Raw genomic sequence first — 25780 nt, forward strand, 5'->3', positions numbered from 1 at the left:
TCTTTTTTCCACTGGATGGTATTAGCTCCTTTGTCAAAGATCAAGTGTGGGGGTTCATTTCTGGGTCTTCAGTTCTATTCCAGTGACCTACTTGTCTGTCACTGTACCTGTACCATGCAGTTTTTATCACAATTGCCCTGTAGTACGGCTTAAGGTCAGGCATGGAGATTCCCCCAGAGACTCTTTTAAGAAGGATCACCAAAGTGTGGATACTTCGGTCCTTCTTAGAAGGGGGAACAAAATACCCATGGAAGAGTTACAGAGACAAAATGTGAACCAGAGACTGAAGGAATGACCATCCAGAGACTGCCCTACCTGGGGATCCATCCTATAAACAGCCACCAAAACCAGACACTATTGTGGAGGCCAACAAGACCTTGCTGACAGAAGCCTGATATAGCTGTCTCCTGAGAGGCTTTGCCAGTGCCTGACTAATACAGAAGTGGATGCTCACAGTCATCCATTGGACAGAGCACAGGGTCCCCAATGAAGGAGCTAGAGAAAGGACCCAGGGAGGTGAAGGTATTTGCAGCCCCATAGGAGGAACAATATGAACTAACCAGTATCTCCAGAGATCCCTGGGACTAAACCACCAACCAAAGAAAACACATGGTGGGACTCATGGCTCTAGCTGCACATGTAGCAGAGGATGGCCTAGTTGGACATCAATGGTTCTGTGAAGGTTCTATGCCCCAGTATAGGGGACTGCCAGGACCAGGAAGCAGGGGTGGGTAGGTTGGTGAGCAGGGGTAGGGGCGAAGGGATGGGGGTTTTCGGAGGGGAAACTAGGAAAGGGGATAACATTTGAAATGTAAATAAAGAATATATCTAATAAAAAATAAGGTTTAAAAAAAAAAAAAGAAAAGAAAAGAAAGCAGCAAATGATGGCCAGCAGATCATATGAACTTCAAAAACTTGGGGATCATTAGTGAGGAGCCTCCTTACTGCCCACTGCAAGCTCTGGGGGGAAGGAACCCTGTCTGGGCTGGCATGACCTTCGGGAAACAATGAACCGTGGCTGAGATGGAAGCTGGATGAAGAGGGGTGGGTGCCCGCTAAGCATCCTCTACAGGGAGCAGCACCCGCCCAGGGAGCAGCACCCCCCACAGGGAGCAGCACCTGCCCAGGGAGCAGCACCCACACAGGGAGTAGCACCCGCCCAGGGAGCAGAACCCGCCCAGGGAGCAGCACCCCCCCCAGGGAGCAGCACCCACACAGGGAGTAGCACCCGCCCAGAGAGCAGCGCCCGCCCAGGGAGCAGCACCCGCCCAGGGAGCAGNACCCGCCCAGGGAGCAGCACCCCCCCCAGGGAGCAGCACCCACACAGGGAGTAGCACCCGCCCAGAGAGCAGCGCCCGCCCAGGGAGCAGCACCCGCCCAGGGAGCAGNACCCGCCCAGGGAGCAGCACCCCCCCCAGGGAGCAGCACCCACACAGGGAGTAGCACCCGCCCAGAGAGCAGCGCCCGCCCAGGGAGCAGCACCCGCCCAGGGAGCAGCACCCGCCCAGGGAGCAGCACCACAGCTCGGTGCTACTTCACACTTTTCCCTAGAACAGGGCTTACCACACTGTAGGAAAGACACATGGAAAGATTTCTTTCTGGGCATTAACTTAAATCTTGTTTTCAATTCTTATTTTTAGATACCAAGTCCCGTGGTTAACATTACAGACTTGTTTCTGGAGGGTGGCCATGTTGCTGTTGATTTTTAATGGATGCCAAAGAAGGAAAAATATTCTAACTTGGAAAGGATAATTTAGGCCATAGCAGACAGCACCAGGCAGTCTAAATGCAAACCATGTATGTTAAATAAATGCAGTCATGGTGGAACAATAGGGGTACTGCCTCAGAAGAACAAACAGCATGATATGTTCGTGACTGTGGAGAGTCGTGTAAGAACTGTTATTGAAGTGACCCTTCTGAGTCCTGGGGAAATTTAGGATGCTTGCCTCAAATTAAGACCCTTGCATAGCCTCAATTTTTTTTTTCTTTGTTAAATTAAAACAAATCCATGAAAAAGAGTGGCCAAGGGGATTGAGGCTTGGATGTTCAGTCACGTGTGCCAGAGCGACTGTGAATCAGTGAGAACAGAGCAAACTCATCATGGGTAGATCCAGAGCTGTAACTTACCAAACCTAAACTCAAGCACACACACTCGTCTGGGCCTCTGTTTCTCAATGAAAACAAAATAAGGATTCTTGCTCTCTGAAGGTCTCTGAAGGTCTTTAGGTTGAGAAATCAAGCATAGTACCAATGGCAAAGTTATAACAAGTTTCAGGACAAGTTTTATAAATTGGACCTTTTAAGAAGGCATGGGTGGGGGCAAGTTGGGGGGGGGGAGCATCCGTGAGTGGGACAAAAGGGACAAAGGTAGAGTGGCTGAGTGGGATGAAGGGAAGGAAATTGGTAAAACATACTTTGTTCAAAATATGCCAATTTTATTCTTTATTTTTTAATTAAAAAATAATTTTAAAAGAAAATAAAAGTCAATTGTAAGCAAAGAATGCATATCTTTCTGGCTAAAGAAGAAAGACTGAACTTTAAATTTCCAAAATATTTTAGTAGAACAAGTGACAGAGATATCAGAGTCAACTGATTGCCATCTAACAAGCCCAAGGCATTAGTGGGAATTTTTCATTAAGTTGCTGGGCACAGTATTTGTCAGGATTTAGGACCCCCCCCCTTCATCCCCTCCACCTGTTCTGACAGGCAGTTCATCAGCAACATATCAAAGACACTTTCCAACCTAATCCAGCATCCGGCAAAGCTGACTGAACTTAGAATCTGGGTCTTTCTGAGGCTCCATCCTCTGAGGTCTCACTTGGACAGAGCTCTCCAAACCACTTCTCCTTATCTGACTCCAAACAGGGTGTTGAGTTTCTCATGCAGAGGCCCTAGAAATAAGACACTATTCTTAGCGGGGTTTATTTGTGGAATACTTAGCTGTGGCTGCCTGTATCTTCCAGGAATGACACCAGTGTGGGAAAGGTTGGTGCATCCATTACAGATGTGTACTCTGATAAAGAAGGAGTATGTAAACTGTAACCTCAGTGCAAATGTTTTAAACTACGTTGTGGATAATAAGAAGTCCTTGCAAGTTTATTTCACCCCTGACCCTGGTTGTTTGCGAAAGATGAAGAATACATCCAGTTATCATGAGTTCTACAACCGTGTTGCTTGACTGAATGCAACTGATGAAAGATAACACCTTAGGTTCAAGAAAAGCCACTGGACATCTCCCCAAAGCTCCTCCAAATTCTCCACACCAGCTCACATCATTCTTGGCACCCAATACAGGCAACAGTGCATGCCCTGCTCCAGTGTCGTGGAAGGCTCTGGTAGATAAAATCAGTTAGAAAATCAGAGTGAAAGACTTTAAAATAAGAAGGAAGATGTCCATTGGCATCTGAAGGCAGGATGGTATGTGGGCCACCTGCTCAGTCGACAAGTTACACAGGGTGCACTCTGGGCATGAAAGGCAATGATCACAGCCCATCTAGACTTTCATTATCTTCCTGGACCATGTCCAGTCTCTTATATTGCCTCTGCTCCCTAGAAAACTCCTTTATACATGAATTTCCTCTCATTGAGTCATTTGACCTAGATGCATGTACAGGTTGAATCTACTAAATGCTTAGAAAGCCCTCTGCTCTGCTATATAGTAGCAATTTCTGTGTAATTGTTAAGTACAAAACCTAAGAATTTAGTTTATCAAACTTTAAACATCTGTGTGTATGTGCATGCACATGTACACGTGCGCACGCACACACACACACACACNCACACACACACACACGTGCATGCATGCACACACACACATACCACATAGCTATGAATGTCCACAGTGTTCAGAAAAGGATGCTGGATATCCTGAAACTGATATGACAAATAGTTGTGAGCCAGCTGACGTGGATGGAGGGAACTGAACTCAGGTCTTCCTCTGGGAAAGCAGTATATACTCTTCCACAGAATGATTTCTCCAGACTTCATTGCATCAAGTTTTAAAATAAGTTGGCATAATTATACCCTCCTTAGAGAAATTAGAATTCCCTCTCATGGTATCAGAGTTCTGAGAAGGTAAAAATTGTGGTGGTTTATCTTTTTTTTTTTTTTTTTTTTTTTTTTTTTTTTTTATTAGACTTTGTTTTTTTGTGTAGCCCTCGCTGTCCTGGAACTCACTCTGTAGACCAGGCTGGCTTCAAACTCAGAAATGTTCCTGCCTCTGCCTCCCGAGTGCTGGGATTAAAGGTGTGTGCCAAACCTGATGGAATCTAGAGTACTATGAAAGCAAATGCCTGGGCACACTTGTGAGTGAGTGTCCAGATTAAGTTCATTGAACTAGGAAGATCCACCAGGCAGTGGTGGCACACGCCTTTAATGCCAGCACTTGGGAGGCAGAGGCAAGTGGATTTCTGAGTTTGAGGTCAGCCTGGTCTACAGAGTGAGTTCCAGGACAGTCAGGGCTACACAGAGAAACCCTGTCTTGAAAAACCAAAAAAAGAAGAAGTGGGAAGATCCACCCTCAATATGGACACCACACCCCGTGGGCCGGAGCCCTATACTCAATAAAAGGGAAGAATAAGATGCATTCTCCTCCAGGACTGCTCACATGTGTGACCAGCAGCCTCATGCTCCCACAGCCTTGCCTTCACAGCAATGAGGCACTGTATCCTCAACCTGTGAGCCAAAATAGACCTTTTCTTCTTTAAATGGTTCTCCTACAATATCTTGTTGCTTCGATGAGAAAAGCAATATAGTAATTACATAACTAAACACTACTTTAAAGTGATCCATTATATTGAGTAACTGTAGACTTACTTAAAAGAGTCTGAATGCTTTCAAATTTCATTCTTGAATGTATACACTGTCATGTATATAAGCAATGAAGAGACATGCTTGCTCATTATGCACCCTTTATGTTACCTGGAAGAGCTCGATGTTAAAGAGAACAGTCTAGACCTTTGTGGTGCATGACAACCATGGTTGAAAGGCATGTGATCTCATAGTCTCATGCCTCAGACCCTACAGGTTGGTTTGTTAGAACACAATGTTCTTTATTCCTGCCAAAGACAGTCCAAGGACCCAGTGGTGATCCTAAGCACAATAAAGGCTCTGTCCTCAGGTCCACATACCAGGTTCACTGAGTACTGGCCGTGTTACCTAAAGGGTTATATGGTCTAAAACAATCCACCTCTTTAAGGACATTTCAGCTGCATCTTGAACATCACTTCTTTCTTCTTGGCAGCATTCTTACCTTAAACGGTAATGTACGAACACCACAACATAATATACACATAAATGAATGCATGCAAGAACACACACACTTACAGAGAGAGAGAGAGAGAGAGAGAGAGAGAGAGAGAGAGAGAGAGAGAGAGAGAGAGAGAGAGAGAGAGAGAGAGAAAATTAAAATAGCTAGGCAGTAAACCATGAGTTCTTTTTGCTCACATTTAATTATTCTCCTTAATTTTCTTTCAACTATGTTTTCATTTTCCCTATTTGAGTTGCTTGTTCATGAAAAAAGAAGGTTCTCCTAACTCTATGTGCCTCTTACCTGAATTTCATATCCACGTAATTGACTTCTTTTGGAAAAATGTTTTTCTTGAGATTTAAAACTTCATCAATGTCTCTACCGTGTGTAAACCAAAGTTAGCTAGGTATCTCTTCATGGCATGCAGAGTCCTTCATCCATGAAACCCTTTAAGCATATCTTTAATTAGCAGTTAGCATCACATTTCAACTGTAAGAAATGTTGCACTGAAATCCACTCAGACAGTCTATCGAAACATCTTTTAGTTCCCAAACAATCCTGTTGTACATCCTCATGTCTAAAGACACCCATGGTCATGATTTTCATCCTTTCACTTGAGGCCATGCCCAAGAAGTTCTAACTTGTGAAGAGCTAAACACAGGCATTCACTCAGGAAAGACGTTCCTTTATCTGTTGACCTGAAGGCATAGATATTTTTCCTATTCTGGGAAGAGGAGACACATTTTTTTTAAGATAACAGAAAAAAATAGAAAGATCAAGAAACAAAATTCAGAAGTACTTTCCTGAAATGTGTCTTTTTCCCAGGACAGAGTCCTCTTTCAGAAACAGCCCTGCACGGCCCCACCCTAGACTCTGTTCTCCAGGTTTAGGAGTGTGAAGAAGAAGCAAGAAGTCGTATTGGTTGTCATTACCTGAGCCTCCACAAGGAACTTAGACTCTCCAGCATAACCGAATGGTTCCTAGACCTGTACATGCGAGAATTCCAAAGATGACTGGAGAAATTCCTACATTATCTGAGCAAGGCCTGAAGTTCTTACTGACGTGTCTTGGCATCTGCAAGAGCAACTGGAACATAACAGATGCTTTATATCAAATTGTTGACAAAGCAAACAAATAAAAAGTAAAAAAAAAAAAAAGGAAAGAAAATTTTGTGAACTATTTAGATAATTCATATTCCAAATACTGAATGTTAAGGATGTCAAATGCTATACACAATGTTAGCAATTGACATTTTGTAACTGTTTTAGTCTTTCTGAAATAAGCAATACAGAGCTTATTTTTAACATTTCATTTAACAATCTGAGATGCTAATGGGATATAATGGGACACGTTAATGTATGATGCAGTATATAATATTTAAAAATGAGTAACCATAATGTCCATCATATCAAACAGTATCACTTCTTTGGGGAATAGTCAAAGACTTCTCTACTATTTATGTTTAAATACACAGTCACTCACAAGGGTTTTCCACAAGACAACAATTATTGCTTTGACATATTCAATAATTTGGACAAAGAGTGAAGATCTAAAAGACACTTGCTTCTCCAGGGACTCTCCTGCCAGGGACTCGTGTGAATGCTGCAGGAGAAGGGGACTTCCTGTGCCAGCGTCCTCCTGGGTATAGTGGGCTGACCTGTGAAACTGCCACTAATTCCTGTGGAGGGAACCTGCCAACATGGACCCTGAGCACCTGTCTGTCCTACTGGATATGCTGGAAGACTCTGTGAACAGTTTACAATGAGTGTACTTCCAGCCCTTACCACAATGGAGCTATATGCTTCTGTGTGACTGGACACCAAGGCAGGGAGGCCTTGTGACTTGTAAGAGGATGAGTTTATTTCTGGTCCCTGCATAAATGAGGTTGTATGCCTCAGTGATATAGGAAGATACATGTGTGTCCATCTCCAAGAGTGAACTGTGTGTTAACTGTGAGTTGGAAATGGATGAATGTGGATCCCTGCCATGTCTATGTGGCGCTGCGTGTCGGGACGCTCTTGGGGCTTACTTCTGTGTCTGTGTACCTGGATTCCTTGGAGACCACTGTGAACTCAACTTTGATGACTGTGCCAATCAGCCATGTCTCCCCAGAGGTCTATGTGTGGATGGAGGAAAGAAGTACTACTCTGAAGCAGTAGTGGGTACCCAGGAACACACTGTGAGGCTTTGATGCCTCTTTGTTGGTCAAAGCCTTGTCACAATGATACGGCTTCCCATGTTACAACATGTGAAGACACTGTTCACAGCTGTGTTGGTCACTGCTGGCTTGAATGCACAGGCACCCTGTAGGAGATGGACATAAATGAACACAGTAGCAACCCCTGCCAACTTGGAGGTCGGATGGTAGGGGAAGGATGTGGCAAGCTGTCCTCAGAAGATAATACTGACACATTGCTGGCCTACCTTCTACCCAGTTCTGCTGTGACCTGAGGTGGTAGGATGTGTCGATTCCCCTGGAGGGAACTCCCTGGTCTCAGAAGCAAAGGGGAGGGAGGTTTTTGAGGAGGGACCATGTGAGGGGGGACTGGAAGCAGAGGGGAGGCTGTGATTGGAATGTAAAGTGAATAATTAAATTAATTTATAGAGAAAAATAAGTAAACAAATAAGTTTACAGTCACTGACAACAGCTTTTCTATTGAGTTATTGGGTTAGAATGGCAGAAGTCATTCTCAGATAAAATCATGTACCCATTAACCACCCTTCTCCATCCCCTATTATCCTGTCTCCATCCACTTTCTTCCACATAGACTCTTGTAATGCCAATCCTAGTCTCTGATTCTCTGGAGATAACTTTTTAAATTCCACATGTAAATAAATCTGTGATGGCCTTCCCAACTTCTCACAGTCCTAATGTCAACATATTAGTACTCATATGCTCCAAAACATGCTGAGGTTAAATCAGCTCTACCAGGAAGCTACTAAATAGAACAAAAATCATAAGGCCACAAGAATCTAGATGAACATAGAGACACAAAGCCTGGTATCAAGAGTAAGTATGAATGTTAATAAAAATATATGAATATTAATACAATTCAGTAATTTCATGTAATATGTGTGTTATAACTTGTGAGGTATTGTGGTACTCAGGCATTTGATTACACTTAACTCACCTCCAGCACTCTGTCTGCCTGCATACTGCCATGCTTCACACCATGATGACAATGGACTAACCCTCTGAAGCTGTGAGCCAGCCCCAATTAAATGTTTTCCTTTATAAGAGTTGTCTTGGTCATGATGTGTCTTCACATCCATAAAACCCAACCTAAGACAATTACTAATTCAAAGTAAAAGAGAAAATAAGTTGACCATGTTGATCTAGAAAGAGGGAGGAAATGATGTCACTTACTCATGTAAATATTAAGCTATAAACCTACATCTTTAATCCTAGTAATAAATGAACGTAACAAAATACATCTGCTTCACCAGAGGTAAGGCCTGCCTCAGTTGAACCAATTGCCAGAATGTCCTTAATTTTGTTGTTGTTGGGTTTTGCTTTGTTTTTTTAATTTCTTGGAGTTTTTTGTTTGTTTGTTTGTCTTTTGTCTGTTTGTTTTGATAATTTGGTTTGCTTTGGGTTTTTTTAGTAAAAGAGAAACAGATTTTGTTAATCTATCTCCTTAAAAATGGAAACATTTTGAATATTTTTTAAAAAGGCTCTTGGATCTCCAAAACAAATAAATACAGATTTACAGATTTGAGAAAACCGTTTATGAGAAAAGATTGGGTGTGTCTGCATTCTCCTGCCTGATGACTGTAACCAATTAAGTAGCTGGGGTGGGGTTTGGGGTTTAGGGGTTGTGGAGATGACTGGTGAATATAGTGCAAAGGAAAGGCATTTCTGCTGACAAGTTTTCTGAGCGATACCAACGAGCCAGTGACGTCTTCTGAAAAACTAAAGAAAGACAGTATCGTTGGTGGTGATCAGCTGCTTGCTCGTCAGTTTAATTTTCCCTGGTTTCCTGTGACAATCGGAATCGGAGCGGCCTGAAGACCCAGCTCCTGGTCTGGGAACCAGAGCTTCCATTTGGTGATGAGTCAGGTTACTTAAGGCAACATGACACCTGAGATCCATGGAACACTTCCCCCAAGGCAAGACGGGGCAGAGAGAAGGAATTGGTTCTGTGAGTCCTCAAAGCCCTTTGTTATGGAGTGATAGATGCTGCATCTCGGGGCATCTGTTGTGGAGAGCATAGCATCTTTTTGCTTCAATGGACATCTCACAAAGCCTACACTGCAAAGCACCCTAGGAGTTCTGAGGATAAGGAAATAGAACAGGGGCTTAATTTGTCTTTTCTTTTGACATTCAAACAAAGAAATGTGGCTGTTTGGACTAACCATACCACTACACAAGGAACCATCTGGGTCTAATTACAATGCCCAGCCTCATTTAAAAAACCATCACTTCATTTGGTGTTTTCAGTTTCTCTAATTTATGTTAATTATGACTCCCCCAATTCTACCATAATCCTACATATGGATGGTATGGTATGTGTGTGTGTGTGTGTGTGTGTGTGTGTGTGTGTGTGTGTCCGTCCTTGCTCTTGCAGGCTCCTAGCTAGGGGTAGATGGACCAGTGGTTGCATATTTGCCCTCAAGTGTACCTCAAGTGATCCCTTTCTGAAAGAATAGAGTGAACGAGGCCACAGATTCCTGAAGCCCCATCTGCTGCTTTTGCCAGGGCATAACTAGCAACTGGGCAGAGAAAGAGGCTAATGAAAACCAGGTAGATGCTGCCACTTAAATTGTAAAGAAAAGCAAATCACACTTAAAATATATATGTAAGACATGTATCCGTTTTAACACAGGGTGCTTTCCTCTGCTCACAAATGGGTGTAGTCAACACACTGAGAAAAACCTAAAGAACACGAGATTTTTCAGTCTTTTGATTCCCTTCTTTTTTCCTCCTGGCCACTTCCGTATTCCAAAATCTAACTGAGGCCAGCAAGGGAGTAAGAATTCAGCTGCTTGGTGGCAAAAGGTTTAGTGGAGGACAAGATTCAACTTAATTTCTAAAGTAAAAGACTTAAAAACTATCAGTACAAACTCAGTCTGTTTTTCATTACCACAGATATCAGGAGTTAGCTGTTTCTATTTGATTCCCAATAAAGGCAAAGCCACATCTTTAATGCTGTCATATGTGCATTTTAACATTTAAGTAAACATTTTCCTGATGCATTTATAAGAGAGGGGGGAGGGAGAGAGGGAAGCAGGGATGGAGAGAAAGGAGAAAGGGAGGGAAGGAGGGAGAGGAGACAAAAAGGGAAGAGAGAGAGAGAGAGAGAGAGAGAGAGAGAGAGAGAGAGAGAGAGAGGAACAGATTTAGCTAAGGTTTAGTTGCTTCACTAAGATCAGTTATATCTCAGAAAGTGGTACAATGTAGAAACTACTAAACCGATTCTATAAAAACCCTTAGGACAGAGTTTGGATTACTAGAAAAGAAAGAAATGCAAATTGTTTATTGTTTTCATATGTACAGTAAATTAAAAAAAAAAAAAGTGCTTCTCTTCAAAGCCATATGGGGCAGACTTTTTTATTTTTCAAGAGTGGTTTTGCTTGTAGTGCCAAGAGCTAAAAAGATGTTTTTAATAACCAAAATTGGTTTACAGTCTGTCTGGATCCAGCCTGTAAGGGAGATGATGATCCCTTGCTTAGGAAATAGAAGGCAACGGAGATGATAGAAAAGTCGTACACAAAATGCAAAGATTGGTCAAAAATGATGCCAAATGTATCTACCACCATTGATTTGTGGTTGGTAAGACTCGTTCACTGAGTGTCACCAGTCACTGGGATCCTCTTATAAAGGTGACCGGGCTCTTTGGGGGCACTGGGGAAATACGCTAATGCATTCAGTGGTAGAAACATGTCTCCTGATCCTAAGTGGGGTACAAGTGAGAAACCCATCAACAGCATAAGGTCCTCAGAACGCACAGAGGGGATGACTAAGTAATGAGGCTTGCCCTGAAAGGCCCACCCACATGGGGTTTTTGGGGGTTTTTTTTGTTTGTTTTGTTTTTAGTTTGCTTTGTTTCTGGGGTGGGATGTGTGTGGTTAATGAGATACCAAGCCAAGCTTGCTGATGAAGGCTTATAACCTCACGACTCAGGAGCCCAAGACATGATTCACAAGTTCAAGGCCTTGAACTTGTGAATTAAAAGAAAGAGTTGGAAAGAAACAAAGGGAGGAGGGAAAGAAGGAAAGGAAGGAGGGAAGAGTTGAGATCAAGGCTCCATGTTAAGCAAATTTTCTCCCACTGATATACCTCTTACCCTCATATGGATAATTTTATTGAATTTACCACCCACTTGGACACTTTATAAGACAACAGTGAACCAATTTGATATTCCCTGTTACAAATTCAGATTGGGAGAAAATTAAGTACAAGGCCATGCAAAGTCTGACACTGCCATTTTGAAAAGGGTCTGGTAAAGCTGTGTGTAAACAGAGAGTTAGAGAGAGAAAAATAGCAACAACTGCAGGAGCCGTGAGCCATTCTGTGGGTTGGGAAGAGGCAAAGAGAGTGGACTGTATTTCAGTGCCAGCACCAGTCACTCAGGAGCCTAGCTGGGGTGAACTTTAACCAATGAAGGTTCAGGAGCCAGATACTGGGGTGAAAACCTGATAGCTCAGAGAGGCAGGTTGCTGCTGCTGCTGCTGCCGTTGCCACTGCCGCTGCTGTTGCTGTTGCTGCTGCTGTTGCTGCTGTTGTTGCTGCTGTTGCTGCTGCTGTTGCTGCTGCTGCTGCTGCTGCTGCTATTGATTGGTTTAGCTATCCTGATTTGTTGATCTTGTTTTTGTTTCCATATGAAGCTGAAAACTGTCCTTTCAAACGCGTGAAGAATCGTATTGGATGTTGATGAGGATTGTATTATATTTATACACAGCGTGGCCATTTTCACTACGTTAATCCTACTAATCCATGAGCATGGGAGATCATTGCATCCTCTGATAACTTCTTTAATTTCATTCTTCAATGTCTTAAAGTTGCAGTTATACAAGTCTTTCACTATCTTGGTTAGCATCACCTCAAGATATTTTATATTATTTGAGGATATTGTGGAGAAAGGTGCTGTTCCCTAATTTTTTTTTTCAATCCATTTATCACTTGTATGTAGGAGGGCTGCTGATTTTGTGAGTTCGTTTTATATCCAGCTGCTTGGCTGATCAGCTGTAGATGTTTCACACTGGAATTTTTTTTTTCTTTTATTGGATATTTTCTTTACTTACATTTCAAATGTTATCCCCTTTCCAGGTTTCCCCTCCAGAAATCCCCTATCCTATCCCCACTCCCCTTGCCTCTATGAGGGACCTCCCCCCCACACACACACACACCCTGGCATTCCCCTACACTGGAGCATCGAACCCCCTCAGGCCTAAGGGCCGCTCCTCCCACTGATGTCCAGCAAGGCCATCCTCTGCCACATACGCAGCCGGAGCCATGGGTCCCTCCATGTGTGCTCTTTGGTTGGTTGGTGGTCCAGTCCCTGGAAGCTCCAGGTGGTCTGGCTGGTTGACACTGTTGCTCACTCCCATGGGGCTGCAAATCCCCTCAGCCCCTTCAATCCCTTCTCCAACTCCTCCATCGGAGACCCTGTGCTCATCACACTGGAATTTTTAGGATCACTTGTTCAAACTATTATATCGCCTGCAAATAAAGATACTTTGGCTTGTTCCTTTCTCCTTGATCTCCTGCGGTTGTCTCATTGCCCTAACCAAGACTTCAAGTACTATAGGTAGGAAGAGAATGGCAACCTTGTCTTGTTCCTGATCGTAGAGGAATTTTCATTTAAGTTAATGTTCGCTATAGGTTTGCTATAAATTGCCTTTATTATGTTGACATATGGCCCTTGTGTCCCTAATCTCTCCAGGATTACATTTGTCAGTTTATGTATGTTGAACCATCTCTGCATTTCTGGGATGAAGCTTACTTGACTATTGTGAATGATCTTTTTGATGTGTTCTTGGATTCAGTTTGCAAGTGTTTTATTGAGAACTTTTGCATCTATGTTCATAACAAATATTGATGTATAATTCTCTTTCTTTGTTGGGTCTTTATGTGACTTGAGTATTAGGGTAATTGTGGCTTCATAAAATGAATCAGGCAATGTTCCTTCTGATTCCGTATGGTGGAATAATTTAAGGAGTATTCTGCAATAAAATCATCTGTCACTTGCCTTTTGTGGGGAGACTTTTAATTAAAAGTCTTCTATCTCACTAGGGGCTATAGATCTGTTTAAACTCTTATCTGATATTGACTTAATTTTGGTAAGTGGTATGTTTCAAGGAAATTACCCATTACTTTTAGATGTTCAATTTGGTGGAGTACAGGTTTTTAAAGTATGTCCTTATGACTCTCTAGATTTCCCCAGTGACTGTTGTTATATTCCCATTTTCATCTCTAGCTTTGTTAAGTTGGATAGTCTCCCTCTGCCCTTAGATAAGCTGGAAAAGAGTTTGTCGGTGTTATTATTTTTCTTAAAGAAACAACTTTTACTGATCCTTTGGGTTTTTTTGCTTTGTTTTGTCTTGTTTTTGTTTTTGTTTCTAGTATTTTGATTTCAGCCCTGAGTTTGATTATTTCTTACCATCTACTCCTTTGGGTGTGTTCTCATCTTTTTGTTCTAGATCTTTCAGGAGTGCTGTTAAATTACTAGTATGAGATTGTTGGGGTATACTGTGGGAAGGGGGGGTCTCTGTGTATTCAATTGGTAATTCTGTCCTGACAGAAAGATAAGTACTGACATGATCTTGGTGTTATTGTTTCCATGGCCTATCTCTGGTCTCTTATTTTGTAACTATTTGTTCTTCCTCACCTGCCTAAGGCAATCTAAAATTGTATCTGATTGGCTGTAATAAGGATCTGACAGCTAATAGCAGCAGAGGCCAAGAGCAGGCAGTGGATGGCAGATATTCCAGGCAGAGAGAAGGATGCTGGGGGAAGAATCAGAGGCGGAGGAGAGCAGACAGCCAGCAGACACAGAAGCGAATTGATGGTCCAGAAAGGAGCAGAGAGGTAGAGCTGGCCATATGGTGGACATAGTGACAGGACTGGTCTGGTTAGAGAAGCTGGGAGACTGCCCTAGCTGAAAGTCCATGCTTTCAATTATTAAAAGGCTGTGTCATTGCTTATATTCCTGCCAAATCCAAGATAGACCTGCTTTGTGAGACCTTTCCATTTTTTCTTTATGTAGACTCTTAGTGCTATGAAATTTCCTCTTAGAACTGTCTTCATTCTGTCTCATAAGTTTGCGTATGTTGTGTATTCATTTTCATTAAATTCTAGAAAAGTTTTTATTTCTTTCTTTATTTCAGTCTTGACCTATTTTTTCATTTAGTAGTGAGTTGTTCAGTTTTCAAAAGTCTCTAAGATTTCTTTTGATATTTATATCCAACTTTAATTCATGGTGGTCAGATAGGATGCACTACTATTTCACTTTTTTTTTTTTTTTTTTGGTATCTGCTGAGACTTGCTTCATGTCCAAGTATTTGGCCAGAGAAAGTTTTATATGGAGCTGGAAAAAAAAAAAAAAAGGTATATTCTTTTGTATATGGGTGAGTACTTCCGTAAATATCTGTTAGGTACATTTGTTTTACAGTGTCATTTAGCTCCAGCATTTTTCTGTTTAGTTTTTGTCTGCATGAGCTATCTAGTGGCAAAAGTGGGGTGCTGAAGTCTCCTCCTATCAGTGCATGAGAGCCAATATGTGATTTAACCTGTAGCTGTGTTTCTTTTACGAACTTGGTATTCTTGTGTTGGAGACATAGATGTTAAAAATTACAATGTCCTCTTGGTGAATTTTTTCTTTAAGGAATATGTAGTGTTCTTTCCTAATGTTTCTGGTAAGTTTGGGGTTAAAGTCTGTTTTGCCAGATATTATAAAAAGGATAAACTAGCTTGCTTTTTGCATACATTTGCTTGGAATATTTTTTCCAGCTTTTACTCTTGAGGTATAGTCTTTTCTTTGGAATTAAGGTGTGTTTCTTGAATGCAGCAAAAGGATCCATCCTGTTTTCCCAACCATTTTGTTAGTCTGTGTCCTTTCACTGGGGAATTGAGAACACTGATGCTAAGAATTATCAATGGGCAGTGTTTGTTGATTCCTGACATTTTGTTGCTGGGCTGGGGAGGTGGCATTCCCCTTTCTTTGGATTTTCTGGTCTAGATTATTTATTTCTTATGTTTTCTTAGGTATGGTTAACCTTTCAGGTTGAAATTTTTATTTTAGAGCCTTGTGTAAAGCTGGATTTGTAGGTGGATATTGTTTAACTCTGGTTTTATCATGGACTGTTTTTTTCTTCATTAATTGTGATTCAAGGTTTTGCTGGGTCCAGTCGTCTGCGCTGGAACTTATGGTCTCTGCATCACATCTATCCAGGTCCTTCTGCTTTAAGAGTCTCCATTGAGAAACTGGGTGTTATTCTAATGATTCTGCCTTCATATAGTTATTTGATCTTTTTCTCCTGTAGTTTTTAAAAGTCTTTATCTGCTCTCTATGTTTAGGTTTGATTATTTATCTTCTAGTCTAATCTAATTGGAGTTTTGCAACTAATAGTCTACATGTTTCTTGTGCCTTGATAGTCATGTCCTTTGGGACATCGGGATAATTTCCATAGGGAAATTTTCTTCAATGATTTTGTTGACTATATTTTTTGTGCCTTTTTGACTTTTGTGTCTTCTCCTTCCTCCATTCTTATTATTCTTAGATTTGGTCTTTACATAATGTCCCAGGTTTCCTGAATATATTTTTATCCAGAGGTGGGTTTTTTTTGGGGGGGGGGGGCGAGTTGTTTTGTTTTTTGTTTCATTGGATTTAAATAGCGGGAATGGCGAGGCCACCTCTAGGTAAATGCTGGGGGCCTGCACAGCTGCAAAAGCATCTCCTGCAGGAAGACCTAATTGAGGACTGCCTGAGAGAGCAAGGATTTCTGGTGCAGACAAAGCCAACCAATCAGGAACTGCTGTTTAGAAGAGATGCTTTCTTGGGACCAATGGGCGGGGGAGGGTACTAAAGGACTCTGCAGCAGTGTTCAGAGAGCATTTCTCACCTGCTCTCAGAGTCTGTGTCATTGACTCTGCTCCAACCCCCAGGGAGAGCAGGGAGTAGTCCAGGGAACAGGCAACAGATTGTTTTCTTTCTTTCTTTCTTTCTTTCTTTCTTTCTTTCTTTCTTTCTTTCTTTCTTTCTTTTTCTTTCTTTTTTAGATTTAAAATTGTCTCTGACTGAGGTACTCATTTCATCTATCTTTTTTTCAATACCTGAAGTTCTCTCTTTAATTTCTTGTATTCTGTTAGTGAGGTTTGCCTCTGAAGTCCCTGTTCGAGTTCCTAAATTTTCATTTCCAGATTTCCCTCAGTTTGGGTTTTCTTTATTGATCCTATTTCTGCTTTCAGATCTTGAACTGTTTTGTTTATCTCCTTCCACTCTTGTGTTTTCCTAGATTTCTTTAAAGGATTTATTCATTTTCATTTAAGGACCTCTATCATATTTAGTAACTATTTCAAGGTCCTTGCTTGTGCTACATTTATGTTGCATTTCTCAGGGCCTACTGTGGTAGAATTGCTGGGCTCTCGTGGTGATTTGTTATCCTGCCTATTATTGATTGTGTTTTTACACTGGTGTCTAAGCATCTGGGTTTGGAATGATTGTAATTCTAGGTGCTGATATCTGGACTTATCTTTTTTGAGTGGGTGGGATTATTTTCTCTTTGTTTTTATTTTTTATTTTTTTTTGTCCTTTCTGATATTTAGAAGGGTATAGTGGCTATGTGTTGTCTGGTGCATAATTCCTTTGGGAGACTCTGATAGGTGTGGTCACTGGAGGAATGGGGTTCCAGATAAAATGTGTTTCTTTTTTAAAAAAAAGATTTATTATATTTATTATATGTAAGTACACTGTAGTTGTCTTCAGACACTCCAGAAGAAGGAGTCAGATCTCATTGCAGATGGTTGTGAGCCACCATGTGGTTGCTGGGATTTGAACTCAGGACCTTTGGAAGAGCAGTCAGAGCTCTTAACTGCTGAGCCATCTCTCCAGCCCCCCAAAATGTGTTTCAAGGTATTGAGAGCTGACACTTAGGAAGGGGAATGGGCTAGAGTCAGAGGCAGGGGTGCTGTTGAAGTCCACAGGAGAGAGGGAAGCAGATTATTCCACCAGGATCTGTTGGGAAATGGGGCAGAGAGTGAGGAGAGATTGCAATAGCTAGTCTGCGACAGAGCTGGGAATGGCACTAGGGAATTGGATTTGGAGAAGGGGAGGGAGAGGAAAGACGTGAAGCCCATTGATCTGCATCTCTGGCAAGCTTGGCTGCTGACCTCCCAGACAATAGTTGCTAGAGTTTGGGGCTGGGTAATGGGATGAATTGGGAGAAGAACAACTGAAGGAGAAGAGCTGTGTAATCTGTCAGAGATGGTGGCTTAAAGGCTGTCAGGTGGTCTGCTACAGAGCTGGGGGTGAGACTAGGGCATTGGACTTGGAGCAGAGGAGGGAGAGGTGATGATCTGCAGGTAACCTACCTGCCTCTCTCTTAATTTAAAACCTTTAACTCACCTTTTCCAGAATATATAGTAAGTTTACCAATACCTAGGGTGATGGTGCACCCCAGTTTCCCTGGTACTGTTCATGTCTTCTATCATGGAACTTTAATGACATTTCTTTTCACTCTCAAAAGCATCCTAATTAGAGCAATAATCTGCCTAGTTTTCATGTACTTATAACCTATGAAAAAGCTTTCATATCACCAGAGAGTAATGAAGGCCACAACAGTAAAAATCCAGCTGTCACTGCTGAACTGTTTGGTCTGGATTCACCATTTTTACTATTAACAGAAATTCTGTTGGTTTCAAGCAAACTAGAGCAGATAGATCATCTTGGGTTTCCATTTTTTTCTAAGCATCTCTTCTCTGCAGTCCTCTCTGTGAAATCAGTTACATGAACACGGAATCTTAACTCCAGACTACCAAGTCTACTCCGAATATCCAAACAAAAGGAACTGCATATGAAGTATTTCATCTTTCACACTTAAAAAGGGTTAGGAGCCCAACTTTCACTGAGCTAGTAATGACACAGCCAAAAGAAATGCCAGCTGCCTGTGGCATCAGAAATGTCAGGGCTCACTACCCACTGCTCGTTATCTCAGGTGGACAACAGTCCTGTCACCAGAGCCTCCTGGAGTGCTCCTTTGTGTGCACTCTGAGTTTGGTGGAAGAGTGTTCTTGGTAAGCCTCAGTCATGCACAGACTCAGGACAGGGACATGCAACGCCCTTCTTAAGCTTGCCAGCTCTGTCACAGGGAGAGTACACTCCAGCTTTGGAGAGATGGAGAATGAGCCCATCTTCAGATATTCTAAGACCTGAAAAGGAGGATCCATGAGGAAGAATGTGGTAGTAAGAACACATGTGGTGGCTCCAGAATTTCTACTAAGAAAGGGGTTAAGACACACTCTCACTGGATGGGGATTACAGGGCTTGTCCCACAAGGGGGTTTGTACAGCATGCACAGTCTTCATCAGAGGTGCACATAATGAAGTCTACAAAAGTCTGCCACACACAAGTGAGGCCAACCTGGGCCCATAGCCAGAATGAAAGAACATGACTATCACCCCTACCACACAGCATGAGCTGTGCTACTTCTGAATGACAAAGACCTTGACATGAAAGCTTAGAGTATAATGTTCTGCCACAAACAGACAGCAGCTTTCCAGAGAGAGAGCTCTAGGAAAGAGAGAAAAAGAAACTACTTTTTAAGATGATGTTCAATATAATTTCTGGGGGAAAAGAGTAAATTGTGTTCCAAAAACTTAAAGATCTGAACTTTTCCTGTCAACTTTCTCTCACCTTCTCTATCTCTTGTGTCAAGGTTTCTATAATATGGGGAGGAAAATGTTTATTTGTTTAATGAGTGTAATGGTTTGTATATTCTTGGACCAGGGAGTGGCACCATCTGGAGGTGTGGCCTGGTTGGAATAGGTGTGACTTGGTTGGAGTAGGTGTGTCACTGTGGGTGTGGGCTTAAGACTCTCACCCCAGTTGCCTGGAAGTCAGTCTTCCAGTAGCAGCCTTTGGATGAAGACATAGAACTCTCAGCTCCTCCTGTACCATGCCTGCCTGGATACTGCCATGCTCCTGCCTTGATGATAATGGACTGAACCTCTGAACCTGTAAGCCAGCCCCAATTAAATGTTGTTTTTATAAGACTTGCCTTGGTCATGGTGTCTGTTCACAGCAGTAAAACCCTAACTAATACAATGAGTATAAATCAATATCACTGTTCATCCCTGAAAAATGTCAGGACAGCAACTCAGACAGAACCAGAGTCAACAGGCAGGAGTTGATGAAGAGGCCATGGAAGGGTGCTGCCTGGTGGCTTGCTCTTATTCTTATAGCCTACATTCTTATAGAACCTGGGATCACCAACCCAGGCTGCACCACACCACTCTCCATGGGCTGGGCTCTCCCCATCAATCACCAATTATAAAAATGTTCTACACTCTCGCCTACAGCTCAGACTTATGGAGGCATTTTCTCAGTCTCTTCTTGATGACTATAGCTTGGGTCAAGCTGACCTAAAACTAGCCAGGACACTCCCTTTCTTCATCTTTTTCTTCACTATGTCCAGGCACTTTTGGGGAACAGTGGTACTTACCTCTGTGGGGTCCCTTGAGATACTTTTTCACTGCCCTAGACCTACCTAGCAAAGCCAATAAAAGCTAAAAACCAACTCATTGCCAAGGTTTTTCCTTTTCTCTCTCTCTTTTTTTTTAATCAAACAATTCACAAGTCAGACATCACAAAAGAGAACAATGTCTTTCAGAGATGGTTTGGCCTTGGTGAGGAGACAGACACTCGTGCTGTTAAATATAGATTTTGCAGATCTGTTGGTTCCTTAGCTCATAGCATTCGGCTCCCTGGCTCCCCAGAAGCTCCTTCTCCTCTCCTGTGTCGAGCGCTCTCAGAGACGGGAAGTGGGCAGGAGAGGTGATGAACTCGTAATGACGGTCCAGATAGCGCAGGTAGATGAGCATATGCAGAGCATAGGCCAGCACCAGCAACAGAATCAGAGACATGGCCAGACCAATCAGAATAGCAGGTGAGAAGGAAGAGCTGCAGTCTCTGGCCTGAGCAAACTGTGCCCCCTTGATGGAGAAGCCTTGGATCTGTCCAGACAAAGAAAAGAACAGAAGTAACCCATGCATTCCCTCTAAGTGTCAATTCACACTGTGTTAGTGGTTCTGGGCCCCAATTAACCAAATTTTACATACTGTGGTTAGTTTTAACTACCAACTTTCCATAACTGGAACCACCTAAGAAGAGAATGTCAGAGAGGGACTATATCAGATTCTCTGTGGGCATGTCTAGGGGGAGGGGATCATCTTGATTATGCAAATATAATGTGTGATGATCGAGCCCACTTCAGGTGGCACCATTCCCTAGGCTCATGTCCCAGACTGTATAAACACCAAGTAAGTGAGCTGAGGACTAGGCATGCATGCAGCTATGCTCTTGACTGTGGATGTAGCTGTCTGTTTCAAATTTGTGTTGCCTTGACTTCCTGTAATGATGGACTGGAACCTGGAATTGTGAGCCAAATAAAGTGTTTCTTCCTTAAATTATCTTTTGTCAGGGTACTTTAGCAAGAAAATGAGAAAAGGATCTAGGACACATATCACATCCTATTGTAGAATAGTTGGAGTATGTGATCTGATAAATATAATTCTGCTTACTTAGACAATGAAATTTTGTCTGTTTTGAGGGCTCACAGTATAGCATAGGCTGGCCCCAAACTCACTGTCTTCCCCCTGCTTCAGCTCCATGTGTGCTGGAATAATAGACAGGAGCCATCATCCCTGACTGGAAACTTGATTTGCAAAGAAAGCTGACCAACCATTCTGGGATGGATAAACTGTGACAACTAAAAATGTATAGTTAAAGACTGAAACGAAACTTCTTTTAATCTGATTTTTAGGACTATTTGAGTTCATATAAAATAGCATGTCTGCTATGTCTCTAACTCAAAGGATGCTCTAGGTTTGATAAGTAGGGTGTTTGATGTCATAGACAGGGAGTGGTTGGAACGCGTCTCTCAGGGAGGACATGAGTCCTAGTGTGGTAAAAACCCAAACTGAGGCACACACTGAAGGCTTTGTGTATACCAGATACTGTTTACCCAACTTAGCCTTCATAGCAGCGCATGGGCAAGTGACTATTTTACTGTAGCTTAAAGAAGAGCCTGGAGCTCAGGAAAGTTCTGTAACTCACCTGGAGTCACACGACAGAAAGTGTGTAGTAATAAAATTTACACATGAGAAACCCGGTTTCATACACATGTGGCTTCATATGACTCCACAGTCTTTGGTATTGTCTATCTCTTTTCTTGTCACTACCATAGAAGGCTGTATGCGGGTCATATGCAAATACAATGCCATTGTATTTAAGGGACTTGAGAATTCATGGATTTGGTAACCATGAAAGGAATTAGGGTCTGCAACCAATCTCTCGGGCCTACCAAGGGACAAATGTTTATTCTACAAGAAAATCCAGCAAACCTGCAGAGTGGACAGCATTCCCCTGTGGACATTCCTCTCCCCTGGCCTGAGTCTGCATTCACACGTCTGTTTACATTCTTGATGCTTCCACAAAGCTAGCATGCACGTTTACTGTGAGGAAGGCAATTTCAGGCATGCATGTTACACAATCCTGAGGAGGAATGTGCTTCTCACAGCAAGTTCCCTGGAGTCTGGGGAGCCCTGTGAAGACAAACTGGGGTGTCCCTCCATAATGCTGCTGCTCCAAGGCCCCAAAGCCAAGCTACTGTGCCTTGCTCAGCCAGCACAGAGGTCAATCCTGTGAGTCTGTGAGCCAGTCGTCCCTGGTGGCTGCAAAGTCCTTCTCTGGCCTCTCTTCCTTTCTGTCATTCAAAATCCCCATCCCTGGTCTTTGAGCAAGTGTTTGTTTTATTATTTCAGTTACATAATGTACATAACATAAAATGGGTTGTCTCTGGTATAAGTGGTATACGTGCCATTGTCACTCCATGCCTGGAATGCTCCTGAGAACTGCACACATACGAAGTCACAAATGTGGATGAAGATAGGCCATATATGGACAAGGTTAAGTAACTCAGCCTTGCGGCAGAAGAGTGATTTTAAAATCAGATCTGCCTGACTCCAAAATTTGTGTTCTTCCCTTCTTCCCCTTGGCCTTTCATCAACGCTATGCCTCCTCCAAGCTGAGAGAAATATACATGAATCTGTATACCCACGTAAATACGGAACAAGCAGGAACATGCCCTTATAAGGGATGTGCAATGCCATGCATGCTGCTTCAGTAAGACAGGCAGTGGGTAAACAAGATTAGAGAGACTTGAGAGAATGTCTCTCAGCTGGGATGCTGGCTGCAACGGCGCCTGTCACACTCGCATGTGTTTCTCCCAGGTTTTCAAGCTCTCTGGGCTATTTTTGATGGTTGATGATTCCATTCCCAGGCTAACTGTCAACACTGTCTTTCCCACTTCAGATGTACTTCTTATCTGCTCTGATAAGATCGCTGTTTGCTTCCAGAAGGGCTCTCCTCACAGAGCTCTGGGCCCAGGAAATGTCAGTCACCAGGCTTCAGCCACAGCTGCACTAGGGTTTAGATAAGTACCTGGTAAGTGGAAAACAGGAAAGTAAACGAGAGCCCTGGAGGGCTCAGGCAGAAGAAATTCTCCATCCTGCTCCGTCTCATACCTCAGAAGATCCAAAATAAACCAACACTACCTTAAAGATACTGCACGGACACGCTTCCTTTAACGTCTTGTTTTGGGTTACTTAAGCTGAGTTTCTTTGGCTCCAAGTATGCGGGCATGTGACCCGTGAGTTTTAGTTTATTACCTGGAAATCAATAAATGTGACCTCCCACAGGCTTGTCACATCATCTGAGCTGCTAAGCAACAGTAGGGCATCATTCCGCCGCAGGCTGCTGACGCGTTGACAGTGGTAGGAGTAAGTTGACAGAGCATATATACCGGTTGCATTAAAAGTTGCTTGCACCGAATTGTTGAAGATTATCTCGACGCGGTGCAAACTAAACCAACTCTGGCTGGCCAGCTTGTTGTAATTGGTTAGGGTGAACCTGAAAAGGATTGTTATATTAGTGTCAGCTGGCACTTTTTTACAAGTACTATCTCGAGCCGGGCGTCATCCGTGAACAGTACAATGGCGCCCTCTTTTGTCAGCCTGTGGAATTGGGGAGAGGCTTCTCTGGAGACAAACAAGAGCCAGGTTGGTAAGAAGGCAAGTGATTGGGAACAAGAAAAAGAATACAAAAATCCTACAGGGTGAGGGGGGGCGCTTTTTTTTTCTTTTCTAAGAATCAAATTGTATGTTTATTATAGCATGTTATTATGCTCATTATCAAGTTTACTTAGGTGTATATTAACACCGAATTAAATAGTCATAAAACAATAGCAATAGGTTTCTTTTTTGTTTATTTGTTTTGTTTTGTTTTGTTTTTTCTAGACAGGGTTTCTCTGTATAGTCCTGGCTGTCCTGGAACTCACTTTGTAGACCAGGCTGGCCTCCAACTCAGAAATCCGCCTGCCTCTGCCTCCCAAATGCTGGGATTAAAGGCATGCGCTGCCACCACCACCCGGCTAGCAATAGGTTTCTTACATTATCCCAGTGTCATATATGAGGAATTGAGTCTAGAGGGACAAAACCACTTGCCTACTTTCTCTCCGATGTTGTGTTTAAACTGCCTGTCAGATTCAACCTGAGACCATCACCCTCACCGCTAGCATGGAACATTCTCTAATCATGAAAAAGTATGGTGTATATATAATTAATGATAATTTTATTATAAATGATGAGACATTACATAGAAAAATTCAAGACTGACAGGATTAGAACATTGGTAGTAATTGGAAATACTGGTTGAATTATCAATTCTTTTCTTGTACTTATAGCTCAGTATTTCTGATCTTTCTGTTCTCGTGGGTTCTCCTTATTTTATTTTGTGTTCATGGAGAATCCTGGGAGCTGAAGAAGTAGAAAGAACACTTCTGAACAATCTAATTCGAGGTAGGGGAGGCTGGGGTGCTGACACTCTCCATGACAAGGAGGGGATACAGTCAGCCGTGTCTGTAAGTGTGAGGGGTCTGTGCTCACTAGAGATTCACCATGACCATAAATACACTTTAATAACAAGAGTCTTCTCATTGAAGTACTGTCACCCAGGGTGGGGCCAGGACTGCACCTGAGAGCGATCCCAAGATGCAGCCCTTAGTCATGTCAGGCCAAGGCTTACAAAGTCAAAACCCACCAGACTATATGCATCTGTCTGTGTAGGCAGGCTCTGATTTTAAAATATATGTCTTACAGTTGCCCCAGCCGCCTTTCTGAGCAGAGTAAGCAAGTTTGATTATGAAAGCAGGAAGAGCAGTTAGTTTTATGGCCTACCGTCTTTCTAGAAGAGCAAATTTTACAAGCTCAGTCAATTTAAGAATAGTCTTCAATGTCTGGGGAAGGGGAAGGGGACTGCTAGGGTACAGTTTGTGAAAGTTACAAGGGACTTACTGCTAGAAGCATTTTTTTGCTTTTGGTCTTCTAAGCATAGTAAGTATAAACTTTACAGTTGGGGTTTCTAATGCTATGATAAGAAACACCATGACCTAAATCAACTTGGGGAGGCAACTTCCCATATAACCACATGGCACTGGGGTAAATCAAGGCAGGAACTCTAGCAAGTGGGGAACCTGGTGACAGGAGTTGATGCAAGGTCATGGAGGTGTGCTATTTACCCCAGGACCACCAGCCCAGGGGTGGCACCACCCACAATGGCTGGGCCCTCCCCCATCAATCACTAAGGAGCCTTGCCCACAGGCCACTTTTGTGGTCAAAAGGAGAGTGCCTTTTCTCAATTGTGGTTTCTCTGCTCAATTATGTATAGCTTTGTGTCATGTTAACAAAAAAACAACAAACAACAAACAACAAACAACAATAACAACAACCATAGCACAGCCCTCTTTGGTCAGAAAGGCTTTTAGGGAGAGAGTATAGGCAGATGAAAGTTGGGCAAGTGACTCAAATGATAAGACATGGAGGGATTATGGACATAAATGTCACATACCTTTATCCTACCTGAAGAGGAGGAGGAGAAGGAAAAGGATGGGAGGAGGGAAGAAGGAGAAGAGGGAGAGGAAGAAAGGGAGGAGGAGCGGAAGGAGGAGCAGGGGAAGAGAGGAAAGAGGAGGAGGGAGAGGAGGGGAAGAGGAGGAGGGGGAAGAGGAGGAAGGGGAAGAAGAGGAAGGGGAAGAGGAGGAGGGGGAAGAGGAGGAGGGGGAAGAGGAGGAAGGGGAAAAGGAGGGGAAAGAAGAAGAGGGAGAGGAGGGGGGAAGAAGAGGAGGGGAAAGAGGAGGGAGAGGGGGAAGAGGGGGGAGAGGAGGAAGAGGAGGAGGAGGAAGTAGAGGAGGAAGAAGAGGAGGAAGGGAGGAAGGGGGGGATGGGAAGAGGAGGAGGGGGAAGAGGAGGAAGGAAGA

At 42.9% G+C, this 25780-nt stretch overlaps 1 protein-coding gene across 1 annotated transcript in view; it reads right to left on the reverse strand.

Annotated features, from left to right (window-relative positions):
* Positions 1-20009: 20009 nt before the first annotated feature.
* The window catches only part of Atp6ap1l (ATPase H+ transporting accessory protein 1 like), a 23435-nt gene continuing 17664 nt past the window's right edge, over positions 20010-25780 (reverse strand). The window contains exons 6-7 of the mRNA XM_021208804.2: positions 23136-23376; positions 20010-20420 (exon numbers count right to left, since the gene is read on the reverse strand). Of these exons, the coding sequence (XP_021064463.1) occupies positions 20118-20420; positions 23136-23376 (544 nt within the window). The 3' untranslated portion in view covers positions 20010-20117. The remainder of the gene's footprint in view (positions 20421-23135; positions 23377-25780) is intronic.

The sequence above is a fragment of the Mus pahari genome, chromosome 11 (assembly GCF_900095145.1).
Source record: "Mus pahari chromosome 11, PAHARI_EIJ_v1.1, whole genome shotgun sequence".
Lineage (NCBI taxonomy): Eukaryota > Metazoa > Chordata > Mammalia > Rodentia > Muridae > Mus > Mus pahari.